At 38.7% G+C, this 21,009-nt stretch overlaps 3 protein-coding genes across 16 annotated transcripts; all 3 read right to left on the bottom strand.

Annotated features, from left to right (window-relative positions):
* Nucleotides 1–623: 623 nt before the first annotated feature.
* Nucleotides 624–4,881, bottom strand: LOC127255921 (uncharacterized). Of its 5 annotated transcripts, none has more exons than XM_051281701.1 (3): nucleotides 2,585–4,881; nucleotides 2,093–2,156; nucleotides 624–935 (listed from the first exon to the last, which is right to left on the bottom strand). In XM_051281701.1, exon 1 carries the CDS (start codon nucleotides 4,765–4,767, stop codon nucleotides 3,031–3,033), a length of 1,737 nt encoding a protein of 578 aa, XP_051137658.1. In that variant the 5' UTR covers nucleotides 4,768–4,881; the 3' UTR covers nucleotides 624–935; nucleotides 2,093–2,156; nucleotides 2,585–3,030. The 5 variants fall into 5 exon arrangements, with proteins under 5 accessions (XP_051137658.1, XP_051137657.1, XP_051137660.1 ...); XM_051281703.1 differs by lacking the exon at nucleotides 624–935 and adding an exon at nucleotides 1,086–1,725; XM_051281700.1 differs by lacking the exon at nucleotides 2,093–2,156.
* Nucleotides 4,882–4,981: 100 nt separating this feature from the next.
* Nucleotides 4,982–10,337, bottom strand: LOC127255920 (SPX domain-containing membrane protein At4g22990-like). 6 transcript variants are annotated; one of them, XR_007839739.1, is made up of 11 exons: nucleotides 9,932–10,337; nucleotides 9,004–9,066; nucleotides 8,616–8,736; nucleotides 8,138–8,449; nucleotides 7,917–8,021; nucleotides 7,354–7,817; nucleotides 6,784–7,261; nucleotides 6,513–6,703; nucleotides 6,308–6,441; nucleotides 5,935–6,230; nucleotides 4,982–5,151 (listed from the first exon to the last, which is right to left on the bottom strand). XR_007839739.1 is itself a non-coding variant. In XM_051281695.1 (10 exons), the coding sequence occupies exons 2-10, from the start codon at nucleotides 9,054–9,056 to the stop codon at nucleotides 5,992–5,994; spliced, it is 2,097 nt and encodes a 698-aa protein (XP_051137652.1). In that variant the 5' UTR covers nucleotides 9,057–9,066; nucleotides 9,932–10,337; the 3' UTR covers nucleotides 5,758–5,991. The 6 variants fall into 6 exon arrangements, 5 of the variants coding, with proteins under 5 accessions (XP_051137652.1, XP_051137656.1, XP_051137655.1 ...); XM_051281695.1 differs by lacking the exon at nucleotides 4,982–5,151 and having other exon boundaries at nucleotides 5,758–6,230; XM_051281699.1 differs by lacking the exons at nucleotides 4,982–5,151; nucleotides 9,932–10,337 and adding an exon at nucleotides 9,795–9,813 and having other exon boundaries at nucleotides 5,758–6,230.
* Nucleotides 10,338–11,797: 1,460 nt separating this feature from the next.
* Nucleotides 11,798–20,538, bottom strand: LOC127255727 (DNA-directed RNA polymerase IV subunit 1). 5 transcript variants are annotated; one of them, XM_051281420.1, is made up of 20 exons: nucleotides 20,206–20,538; nucleotides 19,938–19,996; nucleotides 18,526–18,781; nucleotides 18,307–18,430; nucleotides 18,110–18,225; nucleotides 17,756–17,806; nucleotides 17,472–17,687; nucleotides 16,824–16,961; nucleotides 16,605–16,700; nucleotides 14,598–16,502; nucleotides 14,325–14,494; nucleotides 14,154–14,214; nucleotides 13,961–14,079; nucleotides 13,678–13,829; nucleotides 13,341–13,600; nucleotides 13,093–13,266; nucleotides 12,885–13,022; nucleotides 12,613–12,797; nucleotides 12,404–12,515; nucleotides 11,798–12,306 (listed from the first exon to the last, which is right to left on the bottom strand). In XM_051281420.1, exons 3-20 carry the CDS (start codon nucleotides 18,760–18,762, stop codon nucleotides 12,124–12,126), a joined length of 4,437 nt encoding a protein of 1,478 aa, XP_051137377.1. In that variant the 5' UTR covers nucleotides 18,763–18,781; nucleotides 19,938–19,996; nucleotides 20,206–20,538; the 3' UTR covers nucleotides 11,798–12,123. The 5 variants fall into 5 exon arrangements, with proteins under 5 accessions (XP_051137377.1, XP_051137379.1, XP_051137378.1 ...); XM_051281422.1 differs by having other exon boundaries at nucleotides 18,526–18,735; XM_051281421.1 differs by lacking the exon at nucleotides 19,938–19,996.
* Nucleotides 20,539–21,009: the final 471 nt, after the last annotated feature.

The following is a 21,009-nucleotide window of genomic DNA, read 5'->3' as shown; positions in this document are numbered from 1 at the left end:
ATCTGACTGGAAGTTTCACCATTTGCTGGCCTTTCAGAAGCAGGGAGGGCCCACCCGCTGACTGCCACCTCCACATCCTGGAAGAGATTTTGCATCAAGTAAAAGAGAAACCATCAAGGGATTAGTATGCTTCTAAAACAAAACATCAAGTCAGAGCAATGCAAGATGAATAAGTATACAATGGTTGAGACCAATAAATGAATAAAAACGTGCATCAGAAAACCTTAAGGTTATGCAGTGTCTGCATTGTGTCAACATGGCCGTCCAACATCAATTTCCTAGTGACAGAATGCTCCTAAACACATAATCTCAATGGTTAAACAATCCCCTTCCTAAATTCAAGATTGATATTATTGATATGCAAGCGGTAATAGAAAAGCTAAAATAATACCTTGATCTCCTTGCCCTAGATGATGTATAGCAGGTACCATTTGCTTAGGTGATTACGGCTGACTCCTTGTTAAGTGTGTCTAGTTATCGTCATTTCTTTGAGACATATGCCCACTCCTTTTCTCTACAACAGGGTAGATTACGTCCATCACATTAGTCTAAACAGACATTCAGACCAATACTCAAATAAGCATTCCAAAAGCCAAAATACTTTTCATCATCAGGATCCTCACCGGATGGCTCTTGAGTAGATCTGGCAACGCTTTCCCTTGTTTCTTCTGTCCATCTTCGTTGTACCTTCTCACTTTCAGAGTTCAGCATCTCAATTATTGGCACCCTTTGGTGAATTAGAATGTGAAGGCTGGGGATTCATGAATGGACGACCTTCAGCAGAGCTGGTAGAATCAAACTTGCTCCCCAAGGAGGGTATAAAATGGGATCATCGAATGGATCCCTTCCTCCAAAAAAGATAGACATCAGGCTCCTGTGTCCTATTCTAAAGCCACCAGGAACAAGCATTCTTGAAGACTTGGAGCAGCCAATAGCTGATAAATAAGTAGCTAAATTATCCCATAGAGACAGATAACAACATCTAAAATTTCATGAATGACCAGAAGATAAATCTTCACATACCATTAAACAAACTATATTTTTTTTTTTATAAAAAAAAAAAAGAGCAAAACCACATCAATCTATATCATTTCAAGCAACTACATGCAACTTCAAATATTCCATTGATATATGAGTTACATAAAAAATATTGTTCTAATCTTAAACCCCTTGGAACAACATCGTAGAGACAAACATATGTGCCCATGTACTCTATTGCAATCTTCCTCTACCCATAAATCCACCACCACGACCTCGCACTCAGAAGCCACATCTCCCACCATTGGAGTCACCACTTTCTCGAAAGCCACTACCTCCACCCCGACCACCCCCCCCCCCCCCTCTGCCAGCCTGCCATTGTTCCTTGGGCTGTGGAAGAAATCTTGAGCAACAAAAGCTTGGATGGACCAATGAAGAACTTATCACCCATATCCCTTCCATCATCTTAATTGAGAAATAAGATTCATTGATGGGGCCGAAGATCTCATCTACCTTACCTATTTGGGTCTTGTTCTGAAGGTTTATGGGTGTGTTAAAATAGGGCACTTTCTCGTTTGTAAGCTTGGAAACATCATCTCCTTCACAAGCTTGAACAAATTTCGAAACCTCAACTACTTCCTAAGGGGGGGCCCTCATCGCGAGGAGGACCACGACCACTGCCGCCACCCCTGCCACCTCTGAGGCCACGACCACATTAACTAAGAGGCGGTCTCATGCTCTTAGGAACTACCATTTCACAAACATAGGAATGCAGAAAATATTATAGTTTGTGTTTTACAAATTTCATTATAGATGTGTCAGAATTAGTATTGCGAAATTTATAGCACAGCATTCGAATGCACCAGAACTAACTTGTGAAAATCTTTGATAATACAAATCATCTAAAAATTATCCAATTACCATGCCCAACTATATTTCAAATCCTAGGAGAACCTAAAGCATTTATCAAAAATAAAATTTGTTACTACTAGTTAGCTATATGATATTTAGAGCTATAATTAAATAAGTGTTCCATCAACTGTAGCAAATGTTTCAATCCCATAAAAAAGCTATCAATGGTAGGAGATGTTATGATACACAGAAACTTGTGTACCTCTTTGCCCAGATCAAACCGATCCAATTGCCATGACTAGGGTTTCTACCTTTCAAGTGATCAACTGCAAAATTAGGTTGAATCGCCTAATTGCTTAGAATCTTACACTGCAATTACTATCGCATATTCAAGTCCATACAACTTACCGATACAACAATAAACAAGTAAAGGACAAACCGATGTAATTCTTTTTTCGAATCTAGATATTACAAAAGCGTCTATTCCTCAATCTTATAACCGCCTTCTTCAAATGAAACTCAAAATCTCACCAGATCTCGAAACCTAACGACATAATGATCAAATCTGAAGATACATAACAATAAACAAATCGTTTTCGAAACTCATCATTCGTCAACTAAAAATTAACGAATTCTTACGAATACATCACTGACTCCAACAAATGAAGCACTAAATCGTAACCAAATTATCACGAAAGGAATAGTCCGCATATATCCATATTACATCTATAATCGAGAGGACAACAGGAATTACCAGATGATCGTCGGACTAACTGGCGATAATTTCAAATTCAGAGGGGAAAGAGCAACAAAGGTTTGAGTTGCGGCGATCACGCTCCCAAGTACTCGAGTTGAGAGAATGAGCAAAACCCTAGAAGGTTCTGATAACTAACTGGATCGAGACTCGAGAGTACTCTGCTGGGCTGAGCCTATTAGGCCATTAATGGGTTCAAATAGCCATTAACAGGCCCAAATAATATACTAGCAACATATAGTTAATTATACTAATACAAAGTAAAAATAATTTAATAAGAATATAAATAAATTAATGAAGTAATTTTTTAATAAAATGTATAAATAAATGTAATATTAAATTATATAAATTAAAATATATATTATTTCTTATTATTATTATTATTATTATAAATAATATATTATCGATGAACAAAAACGAAAAATAAAAAAGCGTTGGCTATAGCCTTAAATCTCAACCGTCGTCTGATTCAGGGCTGTGTATCTCCACCGTTCCTTCTCCACAAAGTCAGCGTCCAAAAACCTGGAAACGAATCCCCAAACCCTATACACATCCTCGAAATTGCTCAGCATTCCAATCGAAATCGACGCCACCCACAATCCCCAATCCTGTTTCGTCTTCCTTTTCTCCTCCCGATTTCTCATTTCCAGCAATGTCTCCTTCTCCTGCTCGGAATTTTTCGGGAAACAGATGTTTTTCAGGAACCCGCAGCTGAGTGAAATGTTATTTCGATCAGCTAGCTTCTGTACTAAATTGGGGTCGACTCTTTCTCCTTCCCAATCGTACACGTTGAACGCAATGGCAGGGCCTCGATCAAGCTTGATTCTCGGCCCATAGATTCTGATAAGCGACGGCCCGCTACCGGAATGGGGATGTCGGAGGCTCAGGAATGCGTTCACCAACCAATTAACCAGGCACCTCACTCTGCTGCTGATTAGAATTAGCCCTAATTGGTCTGCGTGATCGAGGCCTCGGAATTGGGGATTTTCTTCGATTAGGGTTTCGTGCTCTGTGTTTACTTCTGTTGTTTTGGAGCTCGACGGATCCTTTTGCTGGTTAATTTTGAATTCTCGACACTGTGGAGCTTCATTGACGGCTGGGATTAAGCTGATGATCCCCATAGTGGTAGAGAGTTGCGTTAAATCTGAAACCCTAGATTTCCTGATGAACAGGCAGCAGAAGCCCGACGGATTGAGGCCAAAAACCTTGAAAAACGAGCCGATTAGGAAATCAGGTTGGAAAAGTGATAGGCCGAGGGTTTCCATGTCCTTTGCTCCAAGCGCACAGGTATCGAGCAGGACATGCCATCCATGGCCCCTCGCCAGGTTCATCCACTGATAAGAATATCGTACTCCAGTCATCCTGGATTGGAGAGGGAAAACGAACAGGCCCCTTCCCCTGTTTCTTGTGTTACTCTTGCTGGCAATCTGTTTCCTTAATTTTCTAGAATCGATTCTGAAATTAGGCCATATAAAGGCAGCTGATTGAGCCCTGGCGCCCTGGTTAGTTGCACTGTCAACCATGGCCTGAACGGCTTCGTTTTCATAGTCGTAAACTGTTAGAAGACTTTGATTGGAGTTGAAAGGGTAAGAATCTGCAATAAGCTTGAATGCTGACGCCTGATTAGCTGTAAAAACAACGGCGTATTCCTCTTCGAACAAGTTCATGTATTCTGTGATCCTCGCACGCAACGAAGCTTGGAAGTCGGATTCATCGACTTTGTGATTCAAGTAGGAATTCAAATTCATCGAATTGCATGAAATGTTGAAGAAAGGGGCATTGGAAAATGCTGACGAGGTTGTTGAACCCATCTCCGCTGACAAGATCGAACTCTGAACCTGGGAATGAGAAAAGAGGCCATTGCCGACATAATCGAGGCAAACATGGTTGGACAGATGATACTCCCGAGCACGAATGTCGTCGGCAAGAACCGTGCGGGAGTAGCACGGGAATGCAGCGTTCAGGCCGGACAAGACATCCTGCAGCGAGGGGAGAGATTCAGGGTTGGTGAAATCAGTGGTGCGCTGGAGAGATGAAATTATGGCTGAAGCAAAACCGCGGCGGGGATCGACTACGACGGCAACCTTGCCGGGCTTGATCTCGTCCTCATGGGGGAGATTAACACAGCAGGTATTGAAACATGCCCTGGATGCCTCTATGATGCAATTTGATTGCTGCTGCATATTGTTTCTGCCTCACCCATCCATAATCGGATAGTCAATACTATCTTCTTATTGAAGAGAACTGCTTTGAGTTAGTTTCCTTTCCCCACACGTTGTTTTCATCAAAGTTAAAAAGTCCAGGTTGTCTGATAGAGAACCCATATGTATGTATATGTATTATGTAATACTCAAGGATGACTAAGTCATCCATTAATCACATTGTTTTGTCTTCCTTGTTATTATTCCAATGGCAAAGCCACTTTATTGTTAACGAAATTGACTCCAAAAACAGTCAATGTAAAGCAGCATAGTGCTGCACAGAGCATCTTTAGGAGGAAAGAAACAAGTAGAAAGTGGCAAATGGAGCTGCTAGGCCAGTCAGGTTCTCACTTCCCACTTCTCATCCTGTAGTAGTGATTGATTGGTGAGAGAATGATTCAGGCTCAAGAAAATTAATTGACAGGCCCTATGGCATCAAAATTGGACAAATCTAGTGTAGGAAAAAACGTTGACAAGTTTTCAATTAATTAAAATGCCCACATATAGAATTAGGTAGGTGGGGTGCAAACTTTTCACACGAACCTAATCTATGTTTATACAAATGAAACCATTAAAAATAGCCATGGCTATGGCTGTGATAAACTATATTGTCAGTACATAATGCTCCAAGATTTCCATGACTATGATTAATCCAATTACTTCCCAGCGTAGATTGCCTATGGAAACATGCTTGATTATTGCCGTGGCAAAATAACTCCATTACCAACGGCAGTAATTTGAAGTGAGACAAATGTTGGTGGTTTAACTTGAAGGCAATCAGGATGAGTGCAAGGGCAATTCTCCTTTGGCATGGCAGATTACAATGGCGAATTGGCATAATACCAATATAAAGAAAGAGATATGAATCAAATTATAATCTGCCAAAAAGAGAATAGCCCTACAACTGCTTAGCTTATGATTGCAATCTCAGCTATATATAAATTACTGCCTATAGGTAGGGTGGTTCCAGTCTGATAAAGAGAAGAAAGGCTAAGGATATCCTTATTTTTAGTTATTGATATTCCTAGTACAATATTTGCCCCCACTATAATAATAACTGAGAGGTAATGCATTCGTTATTACAGGTATAAATGATTAAAACAATGAATTATCAAGAGAGAGAGAGAGAGAGAGAGAGAGGAAACCAACCACACAACATGTATAATATATCATCCAATCTTCCTCCATCATCATCATCTCGTGGAATCAGTAGAGAGAATTGTAGGTGCAGCAAGTAGCAACAATGGATGCTAAGCATATCACCAAGGAAGGCACCAGTGTTGCATTCAGGAGCATACCCTGCCCTAAATACCCCGCCAGGGTGATCGTTGCATCTGCCACCACCCGGGCAAGTGTCCCTGCCTCTGTCGACAAAAGTCCCCCGTTGAATGTCCCTTGAGACAGCCTCGATGACATTACCCGTGACAGCAGCGACAGGTTCACCCCTGTACCACACATCAAAAACAGTTACTACCACAAATCGATGACTTGTGGGCTGATGATGTCGAGATTATGTATTTACCTTCCAATACTTCAGCAGCGACGAACAGGATGAGGCCTGAGCAGACATACTGCGGCACAGAGTATGGGATTATGAAATGGAAGCCGAAGATTATGCCTAACAGGACCATGATCTCCGACCCCAATAGTATTTGCCTGCAGATGGATTCGATCATGACCGTGACCATGATAAATTCGCTCATGATTCTATAACTTGAGTTAGTTACCTGTCCTCGAACATATTACTGATGTAACCTCCCACAACAAAGTTCACAGGAAGAACTGTAAGGCCGAGGCAGGCAAGGAATATAGACACTGTGCCCGTTGTCCAGCCGAAATAGTAAGTCGTGACAACACTTGATTCCGAGAGTAGAATCTCTATCGCATATTTAAGCATGAAGTAAATCAATAATTGAACCTGCAACACATCCTCAATATATCTTCAAATTCGAAATTTCAAAATCATACCATTGTTGTTTAGCAAATCGACCATATTACCTTAACAGAAGGTGTCAGCAAGCTGTAGGCAGATTGAAGGGACTTAGCTGGCTGACGGGACAACACTGGAGCTTCTTCGCCACCGTCACATTCTTGATCAGCATCATCATCTTGTTCGCTTTCATTAGCTTTAAGCAAAGGTTGTACAAGGCCTTTTTCGAGCTTATCATACTGCTCTGTATTTTCATTCTGCGGCCCGTGGTTGAGGCTGGAGATGCCTGCTGGCTCCCGGAAAGATATCCACAACCATACCAAATAGATCAACCATGCTGCAGCCATAACCCAACCTGGCAACGTGTCTTGATTGAGTGTCATATTGAAGAGTTTGAAATTGGTTTGAAGCAAGCCGGCAAGTGCAGGGCCGCAGGCCATTCCCAAAGCACTAGCACTAACAAATGCTGCCGAAGCCTGCAGCCGGATCTTGTGTGGCACACAGTCACTGATGTAACGCCGGTTAACTGCTCTGGCTGAACCAAAGCTATAAGTTCAGAAAAACCAGAGAAAGTGTCGTATCAATAGGCGTTACGTAAGAATATCAAGAGAGAGAGAGAGAGTGAGAGAGGCACTTACCCACAAAACAACCGACCGATTAAAAGTATTGCTATGGAATCAAGATCATATGCCATGGCGTACATTGCATTTCCAACGACAAGTACGATGCTACTAAACACCAAGGGTTGGAAGTAGGACTTGTTGGACCAAGCACTGAAGTAGATGGAAGAGAATATCTGCGCTACTGCCATGGCCCCGATCACAATCCCACAAACTGTTGCTGCTGCCCCAAGACTCATCGAATAGTCATCTGCTGTGGGAACGATAATGTATGTGTTGACCATGTAAAGGAAAGTGTTTGCCAGGTTAAGAATAAGAGAAATGAAATGGTATCTCTCGCCATCTATGCTTTCATCAATTGCGGCAGCAGTGGGAGGTAATTCATCGTGCATGATAAGAGCATGGCTGCCCAAAAAGTCGAGGAAATTTGTCGAATGAGTTAGTCGGTCAACAGCTGCGTTCAGCGTATCAACAACTGGATCCTTCAGGAATTGGAAAAAAAAAATTACTACAATTACCTCAGCATAATGAACAATGCAAAAAACTTGACCAAAGTCGAGGTGGTATGAATACCGAAGTACCTGGAAAGGAAGTGCTGGTTCATCATAAATGGACAAGTAGCTTCCTTGGCGAACCTCAAGATCAGCAAGATTGCGAGATATGGCTCCAATGACCGCTCCCAAACCCTGTGTCACAGGTTAGTAACAGTCACAAAGAATTATCTACAGTCGAGCCAATAAGAAATAGAGACAAGGACAAAAGAGTTGAAAGAGCATTAATAGTACTTTCCATATATCATTACCACATGCTTGAATACTTGCTGAAGCTGCGAATAAGGATGGCTTGAGCGTGTTTTGACATAGTGGTCGGTAAACTTGTACCTAAGTCGCTTATCGAACTTTTTGAGGATCTTCCTCAGACCAATGGCATTCACTTCAACAAAAAATAAGAGCTTTATCAGATCCTGCCCAATTGCCCTGTAAGCTTCTCGCAGGTCCGATATCTTGGATATGTCTGGCTGATCCTGGAGAGAATTTTGTTGCTCGTTCAATTGAGAAATCCTGCTGGCGAGCAGGCCCTGCTGTTCCAAAATAAAGAGTACAACTTTTTCTATCTGCATTGCAAGCAATGTAATCATTTGTAAGCTTCATTGTCAAGAAAACAACCTTAATAAAATGCAACGTGACAACATTAATATAGGACATTTAACATAGTAAGGCTGTGCCGTTAAAGGACAGACACTATGTGCATCATCCAACATTGTTCAATTTGTAATTTACCTGGTTATCTAGCATTCTCGAGAAATCCTTGAGAACTTGTCTGAGTTCCAATCCTCCAACATGAATTTGATTCGAATAGTGCTTTACTCTCTTCTTCATTAATTTGTAGTTGATGTAGTACCTACATACCATCAATCCATCTCCAAATTATAAATGGAACAAAATCCACAGACAACACATGCAATATGGTGGTTATTGCCAAACAGTGTTTGATACGTTATATTTCTAGCTTTCTGTCATGTCTACGAATACTCAAATTACAAGAAGCAACCTCATCTTTCGCTACGATAACATTCTATTGCACTAAAAATATCCCGTGATGTTAGAAGATCTTGTATCATCAGGAAAATGGAATATTGAATTGAATAAAACATCTAATGATACCGACCTTTGCCATTCTTGAATTTGCCTCTCCTTCAATTTTTTCCCAAATTCCACCATCTTTATCTATCTGCAGAACGACAGCACAAAGAACAGATGAGAACTAATATGCAAATTATATCACTTTAACAAAATTAAATCCTTTCAAGCACAGAAGTTCATATAAGAATTCACTTCACAGACAAGGCGACCAAAGGTAGCAATGAGGAATTCTGAAAATGATCTCAATCCTTTATTCACAAAATCTTTAGAAGCATATCTCACAGAAATGACCCCTCAAAAGACATTCTCCACAATCAATTCTGAGTTAATATAAAGAATCTGTCAGCATAAGAAACAACAGCAACAAACCAAACTCATTTGCAATAAAGAAGAATATTTAAATCAATTCTTATTTCAAGAAAATAGGTCCCTGTCAAAAAAGTCTAAACGAAAATTCTAAAAATGAATATAAATTGAAAAATGAGATGAGTGGGAAACTGAATAATCAAGCTCATCTTCATAGACTCGTTCTGTGGACTTGTCAAGAAGAAGTGTTACGAACCACAATTCCATTGGATAAAAATTGACTGGATAGCAGCACTAATCCATTGTCTCTATCAAACAAGAAGGCACGCTCTTATTCACCATTAACATCTGAAAAGCACAACTCCCATCGCATGACCCACGATAATCTAAAAACATTATTCTTGGAGGGGGTGCGAGCAAAAAAGTCGATTTCATTCGACCACACATTAATTTATTTAATCATCACAAAGAAAACAATCCTTGGTAAAATTTAAAGAAAGAAAAAAGAACCTCAATGAATGAATATAATACTGAAGCTTCATTGAATGCAACACACGTGCTTGCTTTCAAAATTCATTGATACATTAGGCCCGGTTCATAATTTCATATTCGAAGAACCAATGGTGGAAAAGAAATGAAGCGTTTACCGGAGGAAATCCTAACATCCACGATTCGAAGCAGCAAGATTTAGATTAACATCAGCAAACGAATCCGAACAGAAAGATAATACGAAAGAACGCAAATGTATGTTCCCAGAATTCGGATCTTAGTAAAAAATCCGACTCTGAGTGTGTGATCTGCAGTGCAACGAAAAGAGGGGTTTTTCTTCTGAACCCTACGATTGGTACTACATTGCTCGCCGCTTATATAAAGATTTGGGTTTAATATGATCGATCAAGGAATATGCATCGCAAGGTTGGAGAATGAGAAAGAGTGCATTGAAAAGATCTGATTGCGATTGCAGACGGAGTGAGGGAGGAATGAAACGAACAATTATGGAAAGTGAATTAGACAGAGAAATTCGGGAATGAATGAACAAAACCATTGGGTAGATTACAACCATTTATAATATGTATATAATATGTGTATAATATATATATGTAAGCTCTTCGCTGAACCTGAAGCTTAGCGCCGTGTGAATCTACACCGTTCGTTCACGGGCCAGCCAACGGCGTTGATCACCCGGTGTTGAGATCCCAGGATTTCCTCATTTCTCCAAATCATCATCATCATATAAACAATAATTCCTATATTTTGAACTTGTCGTTTTGGCATTATGGAGTGCAAATCATCAATTAATATATTTATTTATATTTTAATATCAATGTAAGGACAAACAAAATGAACAGTATGAAGGTCCATTCTTTCGTATGCTACAGTGGCTGTCACATTTAAAAATACATATGCCATATCTCGTCACCAATTTGAAATAATAGACAAAATAAAAATAAAAGACACAGAAGTGGTTGACGTGCTTTCATAGCTATCCTATTGTCAAATATTTTTATTAAAAGGAGTTTCAGACAATGCGATCCAATCGTGTAGACCAAATCCCTTTAGATCCAATCATGTCATTTTATGATTTATAATATTTTGTCCAATTTTTATAACTCTTTATAAGTAGTTTGGTTGACTAATTAATTTAAGCATCATTACACACGTTGTGGAGTTTGTCCAAAATTATTGATAAATATCACTATAAATATTACCTACTCTCAATTAATAAAGTTAAAAACTAATCATAAGATAGGAGAACTCACAATTCACTTTCATGAAATATTAACTATTTTATGTTTTGGTATTATGTTTAAGTACATTTATTTAAAACTTAATAATAACAATAATAATTTATATTATTTGGAAAAAGACGTTTCCCATGTGGTAGTAATGATTAATGTGACATTGCTTTATACTGTTTTGGGACAATTATAGCATAATTTCTCACGTGAGTTTCAATTATTGCTCCAATGTAGTATATTACAATTATGCAATAAAAAAAAAAAAAAAAAAGGAATTGTGGTAGCAATTAAAAGCAACTATAATAATAATAATAATAATAATAATAATAATAATAATAATAATATAGAGGCAAAGAATTTTTAGCCAAAAATGAAATAGACAATTAAAGAATCTCAGTATATTCAACTTCAGGTTATTATTATTAATATTAGTAATTTTCTCGTCTCTATTACAAAATCCCATAAATTCGACTTAATTGTTTGGTTTGGTACACCATTTTAGAATATTTTCGTCCGAGGCTTGATATCCTAAAATTTGTCTTAATTGAAATAAAGAGTGCAATATCTTAAGTCGATAATAAATTCCCACCCGCATTGTTTTTGGATCATGAAATCATTCCACTTTTAAAGATAATTTGTTTGTTTCACTTTTAAAAAACAGAAAATAAAACATTACTAATACATATATATATATATATATATATATATATCAAAGACAGAATGGGGAAGAAAACATAATACCACAGCAAGCATGCAGCAATGGTGAGATATAGGTTAAAATCAAACAAACAAACACTAACAGTTAGTATTAAATATGAAAGATGAAAAATGGATAGCCCACCTCGCCCTTGAAGATGAAAGCTTTCCCGTTGCTACTTCCACTAAATTTCCCCAGCCGCCGTCCGGCAAAGAAACTTTAGTGGAAGCAGCAAAAAGAAGCTTGGGCTATCCAACTTACATTACATTACCATTACATTACACACATCGTTGTTCAGATTAGCTGTTTAAATAAAAATTTTGATCCGTCCCAAAACAAAGAAACATTTTGGCGGCGCAGCACAGCGCGACACCTTATTGAGTTGAGTCGAGAGAAGCGCAAACTAACCATGTCCGACTTCAGGGACAGGGACAGGGACATCCTTTTCTTTCCTCCCCTTCTCCTTGTCTTTGTCGATCGTTTGGAGCGCATGATTAATGCATTTGTTGTAAGAGAAGTCCTCTTGGGTTCCATCACTTCTCACCACAAAAAAGCACTTCTCTTTGTGTTTAGGATGACTCCCAATCTGTGTGTAATAGACAGAAAGAAATATGTCACTCCATCGATGATGAGAATACATACATACAGAGATACACGACATAATAAAGAAAGCTTCTTTGTACCTTTATATCCTTAATGCCAGTCCCGATTTTCTCCTTCGAATTGGGGTGGAATCGCAGAGCCATTTCTGCCGTCGTCTTGTCATCTCCTTTCAAGAAATGGTTCTTCGGAAACCTATTTACATTATTCGTTTTTGACAAAACATAAATATGAAGACAAGAAAAGTATATGCAATAAACAGCCATGGAAGAAAGCAAAAGGCTTCACATACTTTTTCAGCATTCGCTTTAGCTTGTCCGAGATCTTCCGTATCCCAACCAGCGAGATATTCTGAGACGGACCATTGTTTGAGATGAAGGGCATCGTCGCCTTCTTGGCGGCAACATTAGTGTCAGGAGATTCAACATGGGAACGTAACAAACTGTAGATATCTGATGACTTAGACAGTTCGTGGCCCTGACGACAAGGAAAAAAAACTAACCAAGTTAGATTCAGTCAGTGTCATGTAATAACGCGTTTTTGAAGAATAGGGAAGTAATGTACCGTTCCACCATAGACGATATCGAAGGAATGGCCGGTTCCGAGTAAGGGAGTTTGGCCCCATGACAAAGCCTCCAAACTTCCTTGCAGAGCATCCATTTGATCCATCTTAGCAGCTTTAGCTATGACATCGCTTGGATTCTGTATGCCTTTCGAAATCAGCAAGTACTACAAATAGTTTAAATTTTAACTAAATCGAATGAATACTAACCGATAAGCAGGCCAGACTTAATGGGGAGAAAGTATTTGTTTGGTTTCTTTGATTCGCCAGCCCTTTGGGAGTCAAGGATGCAAATTCTCCGGTCATTGAGAGGCAATTGGCAGTGACGATCAAATGTTCCGGAAGGATCGACTTGCCGGTTTCGCTGACGGTGGAATGCAAACTCTGCATTTGAAGATGCAAAGTTGTTATTTTCAACAGAACAATCGTGAAATATCCTGCACAAAGAAGCTACTTACATTTACGAAAAATTGCCACCCGGCGTCGATTCCAAATTCTTCACTACAGCTGCGAATGTTATCGGGACGACTACGCTCCCAGTCGATTAAATTTCTTATTCTGAGACAACTATCAACAAGGCTGCTCCAAAATTTATCTCCATCACACTTTGCTGACTTGACGACTCTCAGATAAAGTTCCCCTGAGGTTTGGTGACGAATCTTTGGCTTATTTGGGTCATCTTTCCATAAGATATCAACCTTCTTGAACTCCGGAAACCCTAAATAGCAAATATTTAGACAAATCAAGAGATTACAAGGAACAAAGTCGTTATGCAAATTTGAAATTGTTGTGAACCTTTTATGGTAGTTTGAAGAAGAATTGGTATCATCATATCTTGAAGACAATCCAAGTCGGAGAATTCTTCAGATATCGAGCTCTCAGTTAGTTCAGCTGTGATGCAAATTGTGGTATCGGATTTCTTGCGAATGTCAGCTTCAGAACATTTCCTGCCCAGTCAAGAAGTAAGGATCAGATGATGCAAGAAACAGAGTATTTTAATTTATCGATTCCATCTTAATTTAAACATTACAAAGTTTCACTAATCCTACTGGCAATCCTAATAGACACAATGTCTTACTTTCTTGTAATCCGCAGGGGAAGATTCGCCGCTATCAATCTTTCATCCGGAAATTTACTGTTGTTATAAAGAGAGTTGATAATAGACGTCACCGTCAACTGTCTCTTCCTGGCAACTTCCTGCAAGATAAAAAACAATTGTAAATTGATGTGCAGGCATTGAGAAAAGCATCCGCTGCCTGTAAAATATTTACCTTGTTTATATGAAAGTGACAAACCCATGGGCAGTTGCAATTGTTTTTCGATGCCGAATAACTGAAAAAGGTTTTCGGAAATACACATGTCACGCAGTTCAGAATTGATCTTACTAACAGAAGTTTATAAGGAAATGGTAATCGATGAAAAGAAAACAGGCCTTAGCATACCATATCCTTATTTCCGAAACTATGTCGGAGAAAACCAGACATTCGAGATGATTCTTGACTTCTAAAGCTCCGTACTCGAAACCACATATCCATCTTCCAAGACTTTTGGACAAAAATAATGATGCACTTTTGTTTGCAGAACCTTTCTTGGATCCACATTCCAAAACACCCTACAAAATATGACCGCGATCACAAATGGTTAAGAACATTTGATAGCACAATCGCACATATAAACACAAAAAAAAAAACATAAAAATAAAAATGAAAGAGCACCTTGAGAGATAATAAAGGCGATGATTCGAGCACGCTGACAGGCTGATCTAACGCACTGTATGCAGCTTCTGAGATGGCGCAAGCAGCTATAGCGCCGACTGGATGTCCAGCAATTCGAGAATCATGGTAGGGTGTGGCCATATCCTCAGTGCTATAATTGAACTGAACAACTTGATTCCCATAATTACTTTTGACAATTCCATCATACCCGACAATTACATCTCTCATGAAAAACATCAGCTTCCGAGTTATCATCCCAGCAACATCCGCATTGCCACTAAAAGAACCGTCACGGCTAGTCAACGACAGTACAAAACACTCGAGAGGATTTAAGCCCGACAAGAAGGAGTTAGCAATTATATTGCATGGAATGTATGAGTTGGGGATTCTGTGGGAACCAGCCAATCTTGGGACACCAGAATCACTCTTTTGATGATTCCATGAAGAACAGGAAAGATTTCGGGGAACAGAAAAGGATAACGGAGATAACGAATGCTGCAATCCCAAGCACATACTATGCTGAACTAATTTCTGCAAATTCCCTTTGCTCCCAGCATTCAGCATGGCGATAAGAGAGTTTTTTTTGCTAGAGCATCTGTAAACAAGGCTTTGCATGTCCCTTAGAATCAACTTGGAAGCAGAAACCGAAGCTTGAAAGAGTTCAGCCTTAGTCTGTCGCGCAATTGACATCGTCTCCTTCCAAACCTCTTCCATCTCTTCATTGTCTTCAAACTGTCCTGTGAGAAAATCTTGGTTACCATCCACCATTAATAAACTTGCATCAGAAAACTCTTCAGCCTTTTGTAAGGCATAAGAAACATCTTCTAGAAGATTTTTCCGAGAGTCTTGATCGGGAGAGAGATAAAGATCTGACAATGAAACACTCAGCCCCATTCCCATCAACCACTCGCAAAGAAGATCTTGTCCAGCATTGAGGAAGTCAAGTGCTTTCTCGCCACAATGTCTAATAAGACATTGAAAGAGGTTTTCAGAACTGTCATGAAGCCATGAAAAAGAACGAGATGACAAAGCAAGCTCTCCTCCACTAATGCGTACGCCACTGGACGGACAATTATATTCAAAATCCTGGGGCAAAAGCAGGCTAAACAATTGCTTTCCAGTCCAAATCGGAGTCTCTGAACTCGGCTGGACAATAGCAGGCAACATCGGCTTGTAAGATGTGTACATTTGCAACTGTTGCATCTCAGCCTTACTCAGGAAAACACCATCCTCAACAAAAAGGTAGGCGGCAGTCAAAGTATCCTGAGTTAGTACCATAAGGTTTCGACCATTCTGTCCATTTATTAACTGTTTGTCTAAAGCCACAAGCTCGCTCAACTCGACTTGAGCTTTTATGGACTGTGGAACATAACCATGAAGGCAGTCTCCGTCAAAGTCCCCTCGGAATGGAAAGCATGTGAGAGGGTTAATTGAGACAACATATTTCACCGGAAGAACTTTGACACGCAGAGCAATCAGAGAATGCTGATGAATAGATGGTGGCCTATTAATCAGCACGGCATCTCCATCCGTAAGAGGCCTCAGAATTTCGTCACCTGTCCTCAGCATGTCCTTAGACCATATAACAACCCTTTCACCATTCCTACGAACAGCGAAACATCCCTTCCGATTAAGCAGTGAATCACAGGAAGGCTCTAGCTTTTCCCAATTCCAATCATTTATGTGATCCAAAATCAGAATTTCCTCCGCAACTCGTAAGGGCACACCAATTTCATCCACTTTGATTCTAGGGTCACCAACCACCACCATGCGGAAAGTGTTGTCTGTCCGCTTTCCAAGTAGTAAGTCCTTTATATTTCTCAGCCCTGATCCACTTGAAGCAGACTCATTGGTTGACTGCTTCTCGTATTCTTTTTGCATGCTAGAGACCTTCTCTGGGCGAATCTGCAGCAAGGGAAGTTTATAAAACTCGTAAATAGGTTCATAACATATCCAAAAAATATAGGACGTATAAGAAAAAGAATTTTGAAGCTTGATTGATCTTGCCTTGGAAACTCTGTATCTCTCAATGACACAAGCACTCAATTGATTTGCCGTGCCTCTAAAATCAATAAGCTTTCTGTACATCCTTGTAGTTTCATCCTTTGTCATTCATCAGATGAAAACAGCATATGATGGTTGATCAGTAATTAATACAAATCCTCCACAAATCATGAACTCACATCTGTGGAAAAAAAACACAATCAGTAATAAAAAAACTCTTACAATAGCTAGGCGCTGCCCAAATTCTCTCACTCGAAGGCAATTTGGGGTGACAAGTACAGAGTTAAGAAATATTTTGTTTTTTCGATTAAGAAGTGAGTCTAGAGTCTCGGAGTCAACATCCTTCAACATACAATAGACCTGAACAAGAAAGAGACACACACTTATGCATAATTTCTGGTGGGATAAATGAAAAAATACAAAAGAGAACATTGGCAATGCAGGAAACACATAACATTCAAATGACGTAAGAGCTGGGATCCCGTTATGCCAACATGGGATTATAAGAAGTATCCACACTTCTCGAGCAATAAAGGCCATATTGTAAGCATCATAAGATATCTATTATCTATTACATGTTAAAACAGGCACATATGAATATTAACATGTAGCTGCCCACTATGTTCAATACAATAAAAGTAGCTAATATGTATCATAAAGAATGAAGCAAAATATAGGTCAATAATCAGTCTATGAAGGTATAAGTGTATCCAGGCATGGGGGATGGGTGTGGATAGTAATACAATTAAAAACAAATTGATAAAGAAATAGCTCACAAGTATTGCAATCAAACAAAATATAAGCAGGAAACATTAGCATAAATTCTCACAGTTAGAGGTTACGATTCCTTTTTTTTTTTTTTTTTTTTACCTGAGCAGGTGACAGAACACGCAGGGTAGGTGGCAGATCATCACGTTCTGATGCAGGATCTTTAGGGATTATCTCCCAATAATCTGAAGCCAGGCTTTCCTCAGAGCTATTATCTGCAGCAGCTACATTGGCTTCGACAATAATTGCAGTCTTTGCAAACACATCATTTGTAGATACTTTGAATTTCATCTTTGGATAGCCTAGTTTGGAACCTCCCTGTTATTTGGGGAGAATTGGTAATGGTCATACATAATTATATATAGTAGCAGCTAGAAAGTACTCACACTACAATATCTGCATTTTCTTGGCGGTTCATCGGATGCAGCAGTACCTTTCTGGTCCAGAAAAGCATATAAATAAATAAATTAAAGACAATTCAATAATTAACAGAGCAAGAAAGAAAAGAAAATGTACAGACACTCAATAGTTCTAGAAAATTTAGAAGTAAAATGAACAATGATTTTCCTTTTAGAACGAAAAGTGTTGTATTATATAGAAATCAGATTAGACATATAGGCAGCAAGCCACGTTTAGTATGTATATGCACAGCAATGTAAAAAAGCAAATAGAAATTTTTATAATGCCTTTCCACAAAATTGCCATGTTTCTTCACATCATTAAATAGTACCTAAGTTTACCTCAATATGACGGGCAGATTTACATCCAGGGCAGATTTTATTAAGAATCTGAGAAACTTCAGACATGTAATAAGGATGGAGGATTGTATATGGTAAGTTAATCAAACCAAAATGCCCTGCAAAATGGAAATAATAAATCAGAATTGAAATATAGAGAATTTATAATGACACATTAAAAGGGTTTCTCTCCAACTTACCTTCACAGTCCCTCGAATTGTAGCCACCACATGTCAAGCATTGTGCAGCAGTTAAAGAAGGAAATCCCAATGCAGGGCCTGACACTTCATTAACTGATCCGACAACAGCTACTGATACCCTTTCCTGCATATGTAGAGAATGGAATCATGGAGTAAATTTCTACCAGCTCCTTATTTGCACAAGTGCAAGCTAACTTGAACCAAATTATGAACACTTACAGCCTCTTCATCAGATAAAATGCTGAAATGAATACCCGTCAGGCGAGCAGGTGTAACATCCTTAACCACATATGAATCAGGATCTGTTAAAGATTGTTGCAATTTCACAGGTGAAAAATCATCATCCATCAGAGATACTTGCACTTTCCCTGGGGAATTCTCCATTGGGGATTCTTCCACTTTCCTGGGGGATTCCTTCATTGAGGATTGCTGAGGTTTAATGGAGAAAATACCCATTCAATATTATGGAATTTGCCTAGAAAAACATTGACATGAAGACCAAATTTTAATGTTCAGTTTGATTCAGTGTAAAAAACCTCACTTACACAGGCATGTGAAAACACACACAGAAGTAAAAGGCATGACCATATCAAGGTTCCATAAGTTCAATTTTGCATTGAAACATGGCACTGCCACATACTCCCATCAAATCACCAAGGGTACAAGACTTACAAAACACATGAATCTGATTAAATCAGTAAAGGGAATCAGAGAGCCAACTGTCTTTACATAAAGAGACTTTGATCTAATGATTGAGATATCTAGAACATGACATTGACAATCCTCAAGAATTCAATTATCAACTTAAGCAATTGTTAACATGGTTAGATATTGTAATTCATCCACAGGCCAAAGAAGCTTGCGGCATGTTTCTTATTTCTAGGAAATTATAATCAAATTGCACCTTTCCATCATTTTTAAGATCACCTTAAAATTTGAACACAGTTGCAACACGCACACTGATACATTTTGCTTTAACAAAAATTTGTAGAGAAAGTTTAAAGTTGAAACAAAAGCCAAAGATAAGTAACTTCACAAAAAGGACAAAGGAGTAGAAAATCCAAAGGCTGTGGTTATTAACAAGGAAGTAACTTTTACATCTGCTTGCCCTGCTTTCGAGATTTTCTTTTCTTGACAAACTGAAAATCAAAAGCTTGTTTAGAAAACAACTCTAGTTTCTCATCAAAACTACAACAAGGCATTAATGCTTCTAAGAATCTGCATTACATATGTCTAGATCAAGAAAATCTTCGCAAGGGAGGAATAATTTGAATTTACTTTCAGGTTTAATAAAGCAATAATATTTGTTTTACCACTTTTTTCGTACTTTATACAAATCTGAAAAGAATATAAACAATAAAAACCTTTGTGAAGGATCAAACAATAAGCCTAGTTCTGCCAAATCTCAAACACCAATGTGAACGCGAAAATCACAGTATTCAACCAAATCGAACATCAATTGGACTCCACACCAATACAACTAACAAAATTTTGATAACCAGAAAGCAATGATCCGACATTGAAAATCAAATAAATATCCAACTGCATGCAGAATCCATAGCACATCATATAAAAAATTACCCTCATTCAATCTAAAGAAACTAATTGATCCCAAAAGGCAACTGCATTACCTTTAGAAAAACTCCAAAAACCAGTCTTGAAAATTCTTCACCAAACAAATCATTAAAAGCTGCAATCAAACCATCATTACATGATCATGCATCATTCATATCGCCAGCATTGATAATCAACCACCAAAAGTTTTCACCCCATAACCCCAATCCCCCAAAAAGAGAAATCACAAAAACAAAGTGCAGAAACAAGAACTTCGATCTTTGAAGCCAAAAGGCTTTTCTTTTCTGTTTTTTTCTTTTTTTTAAGGAAAAAAAAAAAACTTACCTCCTCAAATTCAACGCCAAGACTCTTCTCCCCTTCTCTCCCTTCTCGTAGAATTTCAATCCTTCTTCGGAGAGAAAAGAGAGATTCTTGGCGCTCCAATGGAGCAGCAGCAGCACTTACGCTATATTTGCTGAGCAGCAGAGGCGTTTGCAGGACAGAATCGATGGTGGGGTTTAGAGGGATATGTGCTATAAATACAAGAAGACAAAATTGTAAATAAGCCTCAACACCGATGGCAATAAGGGGCTCGAGGTTCGAGACGGGCCCTTCGAGTCCTTCAGAACACAACTTGGAAGAACCTTGCCAGCCAAAGGCGACAACGAAAACGAATCCTTCCCCTCCTTCAAGTTACCGTAATGACCTCCAAAGCTTTTCCCTTTATTCTAAAAGGCGAGTCTTTCTGCCTGGAATTTCGGGTGTTTTTTGGGATCTTCGGAGAGCAATCCTCTACCCTAGATTATGTGTGGGCCCAGTCTAATCAAAGGTTAGATTTTGTCTGGACCTATGGTCCAGGAACTTTTAAACAACTTTTCTTGAATTATCATAAAAACTCAGCCCAGCAGTCAGAGAAGGGTGGGATAATTATTATTGGTCAATGCTATTTTTGCCTTTGTCCTCTTTTTTTATAGAGGTAAGTCAATAATAAAATTCTATTTACAACATAAATAATAGCCTTTTATTTATATAATCTCACATTTAGATATTATCTTAATATATGTAAAGTTAGAAGGCTATGAATATTATTTATCAAGTCTATATAAATTTTAGTATTATATAAAGCTTTTTATTATGCAAACAAAAACG

This window comes from Andrographis paniculata, unplaced genomic scaffold, assembly GCF_009805555.1.
Source record: "Andrographis paniculata isolate CXL003 unplaced genomic scaffold, ASM980555v1 Contig54END, whole genome shotgun sequence".
NCBI lineage: Eukaryota > Viridiplantae > Streptophyta > Magnoliopsida > Lamiales > Acanthaceae > Andrographis > Andrographis paniculata.
Note: the sequence above shows the minus strand (reverse complement) of the source record. Positions and strands in the feature narration are given on the sequence as shown.

Excerpts from the sequence above, each read along its gene's own strand:
- LOC127255920 (XM_051281695.1), bottom strand. The coding sequence starts at position 9,056 with ATGGTGGAATTTGGGAAAAAATTGAAGGAGAGGCAAATTCAAGAATGG. Across the intron at positions 6,704-6,783 it reads TGCTGACACCTTCTGTTAAG|GTTCAATTATTGATTTACTT; the intron begins GTAATATGGTCG and ends GATGTGTTGCAG. Across the intron at positions 6,442-6,512 it reads AGTAATATGTTCGAGGACAG|GCAAATACTATTGGGGTCGG; the intron begins GTAACTAACTCA and ends ATCCATCTGCAG.
- LOC127255727 (XM_051281420.1), bottom strand. The coding sequence starts at position 18,762 with ATGGGTATTTTCTCCATTAAACCTCAGCAATCCTCAATGAAGGAATCC. Across the intron at positions 14,215-14,324 it reads GTTTCGGAAATAAGGATATG|TTATTCGGCATCGAAAAACA; the intron begins GTATGCTAAGGC and ends AACCTTTTTCAG. Across the intron at positions 13,267-13,340 it reads GGTGGCAATTTTTCGTAAAT|AGTTTGCATTCCACCGTCAG; the intron begins GTAAGTAGCTTC and ends CTTCAAATGCAG.
- LOC127255921 (XM_051281701.1), bottom strand. The coding sequence starts at position 4,767 with ATGCAGCAGCAATCAAATTGCATCATAGAGGCATCCAGGGCATGTTTC.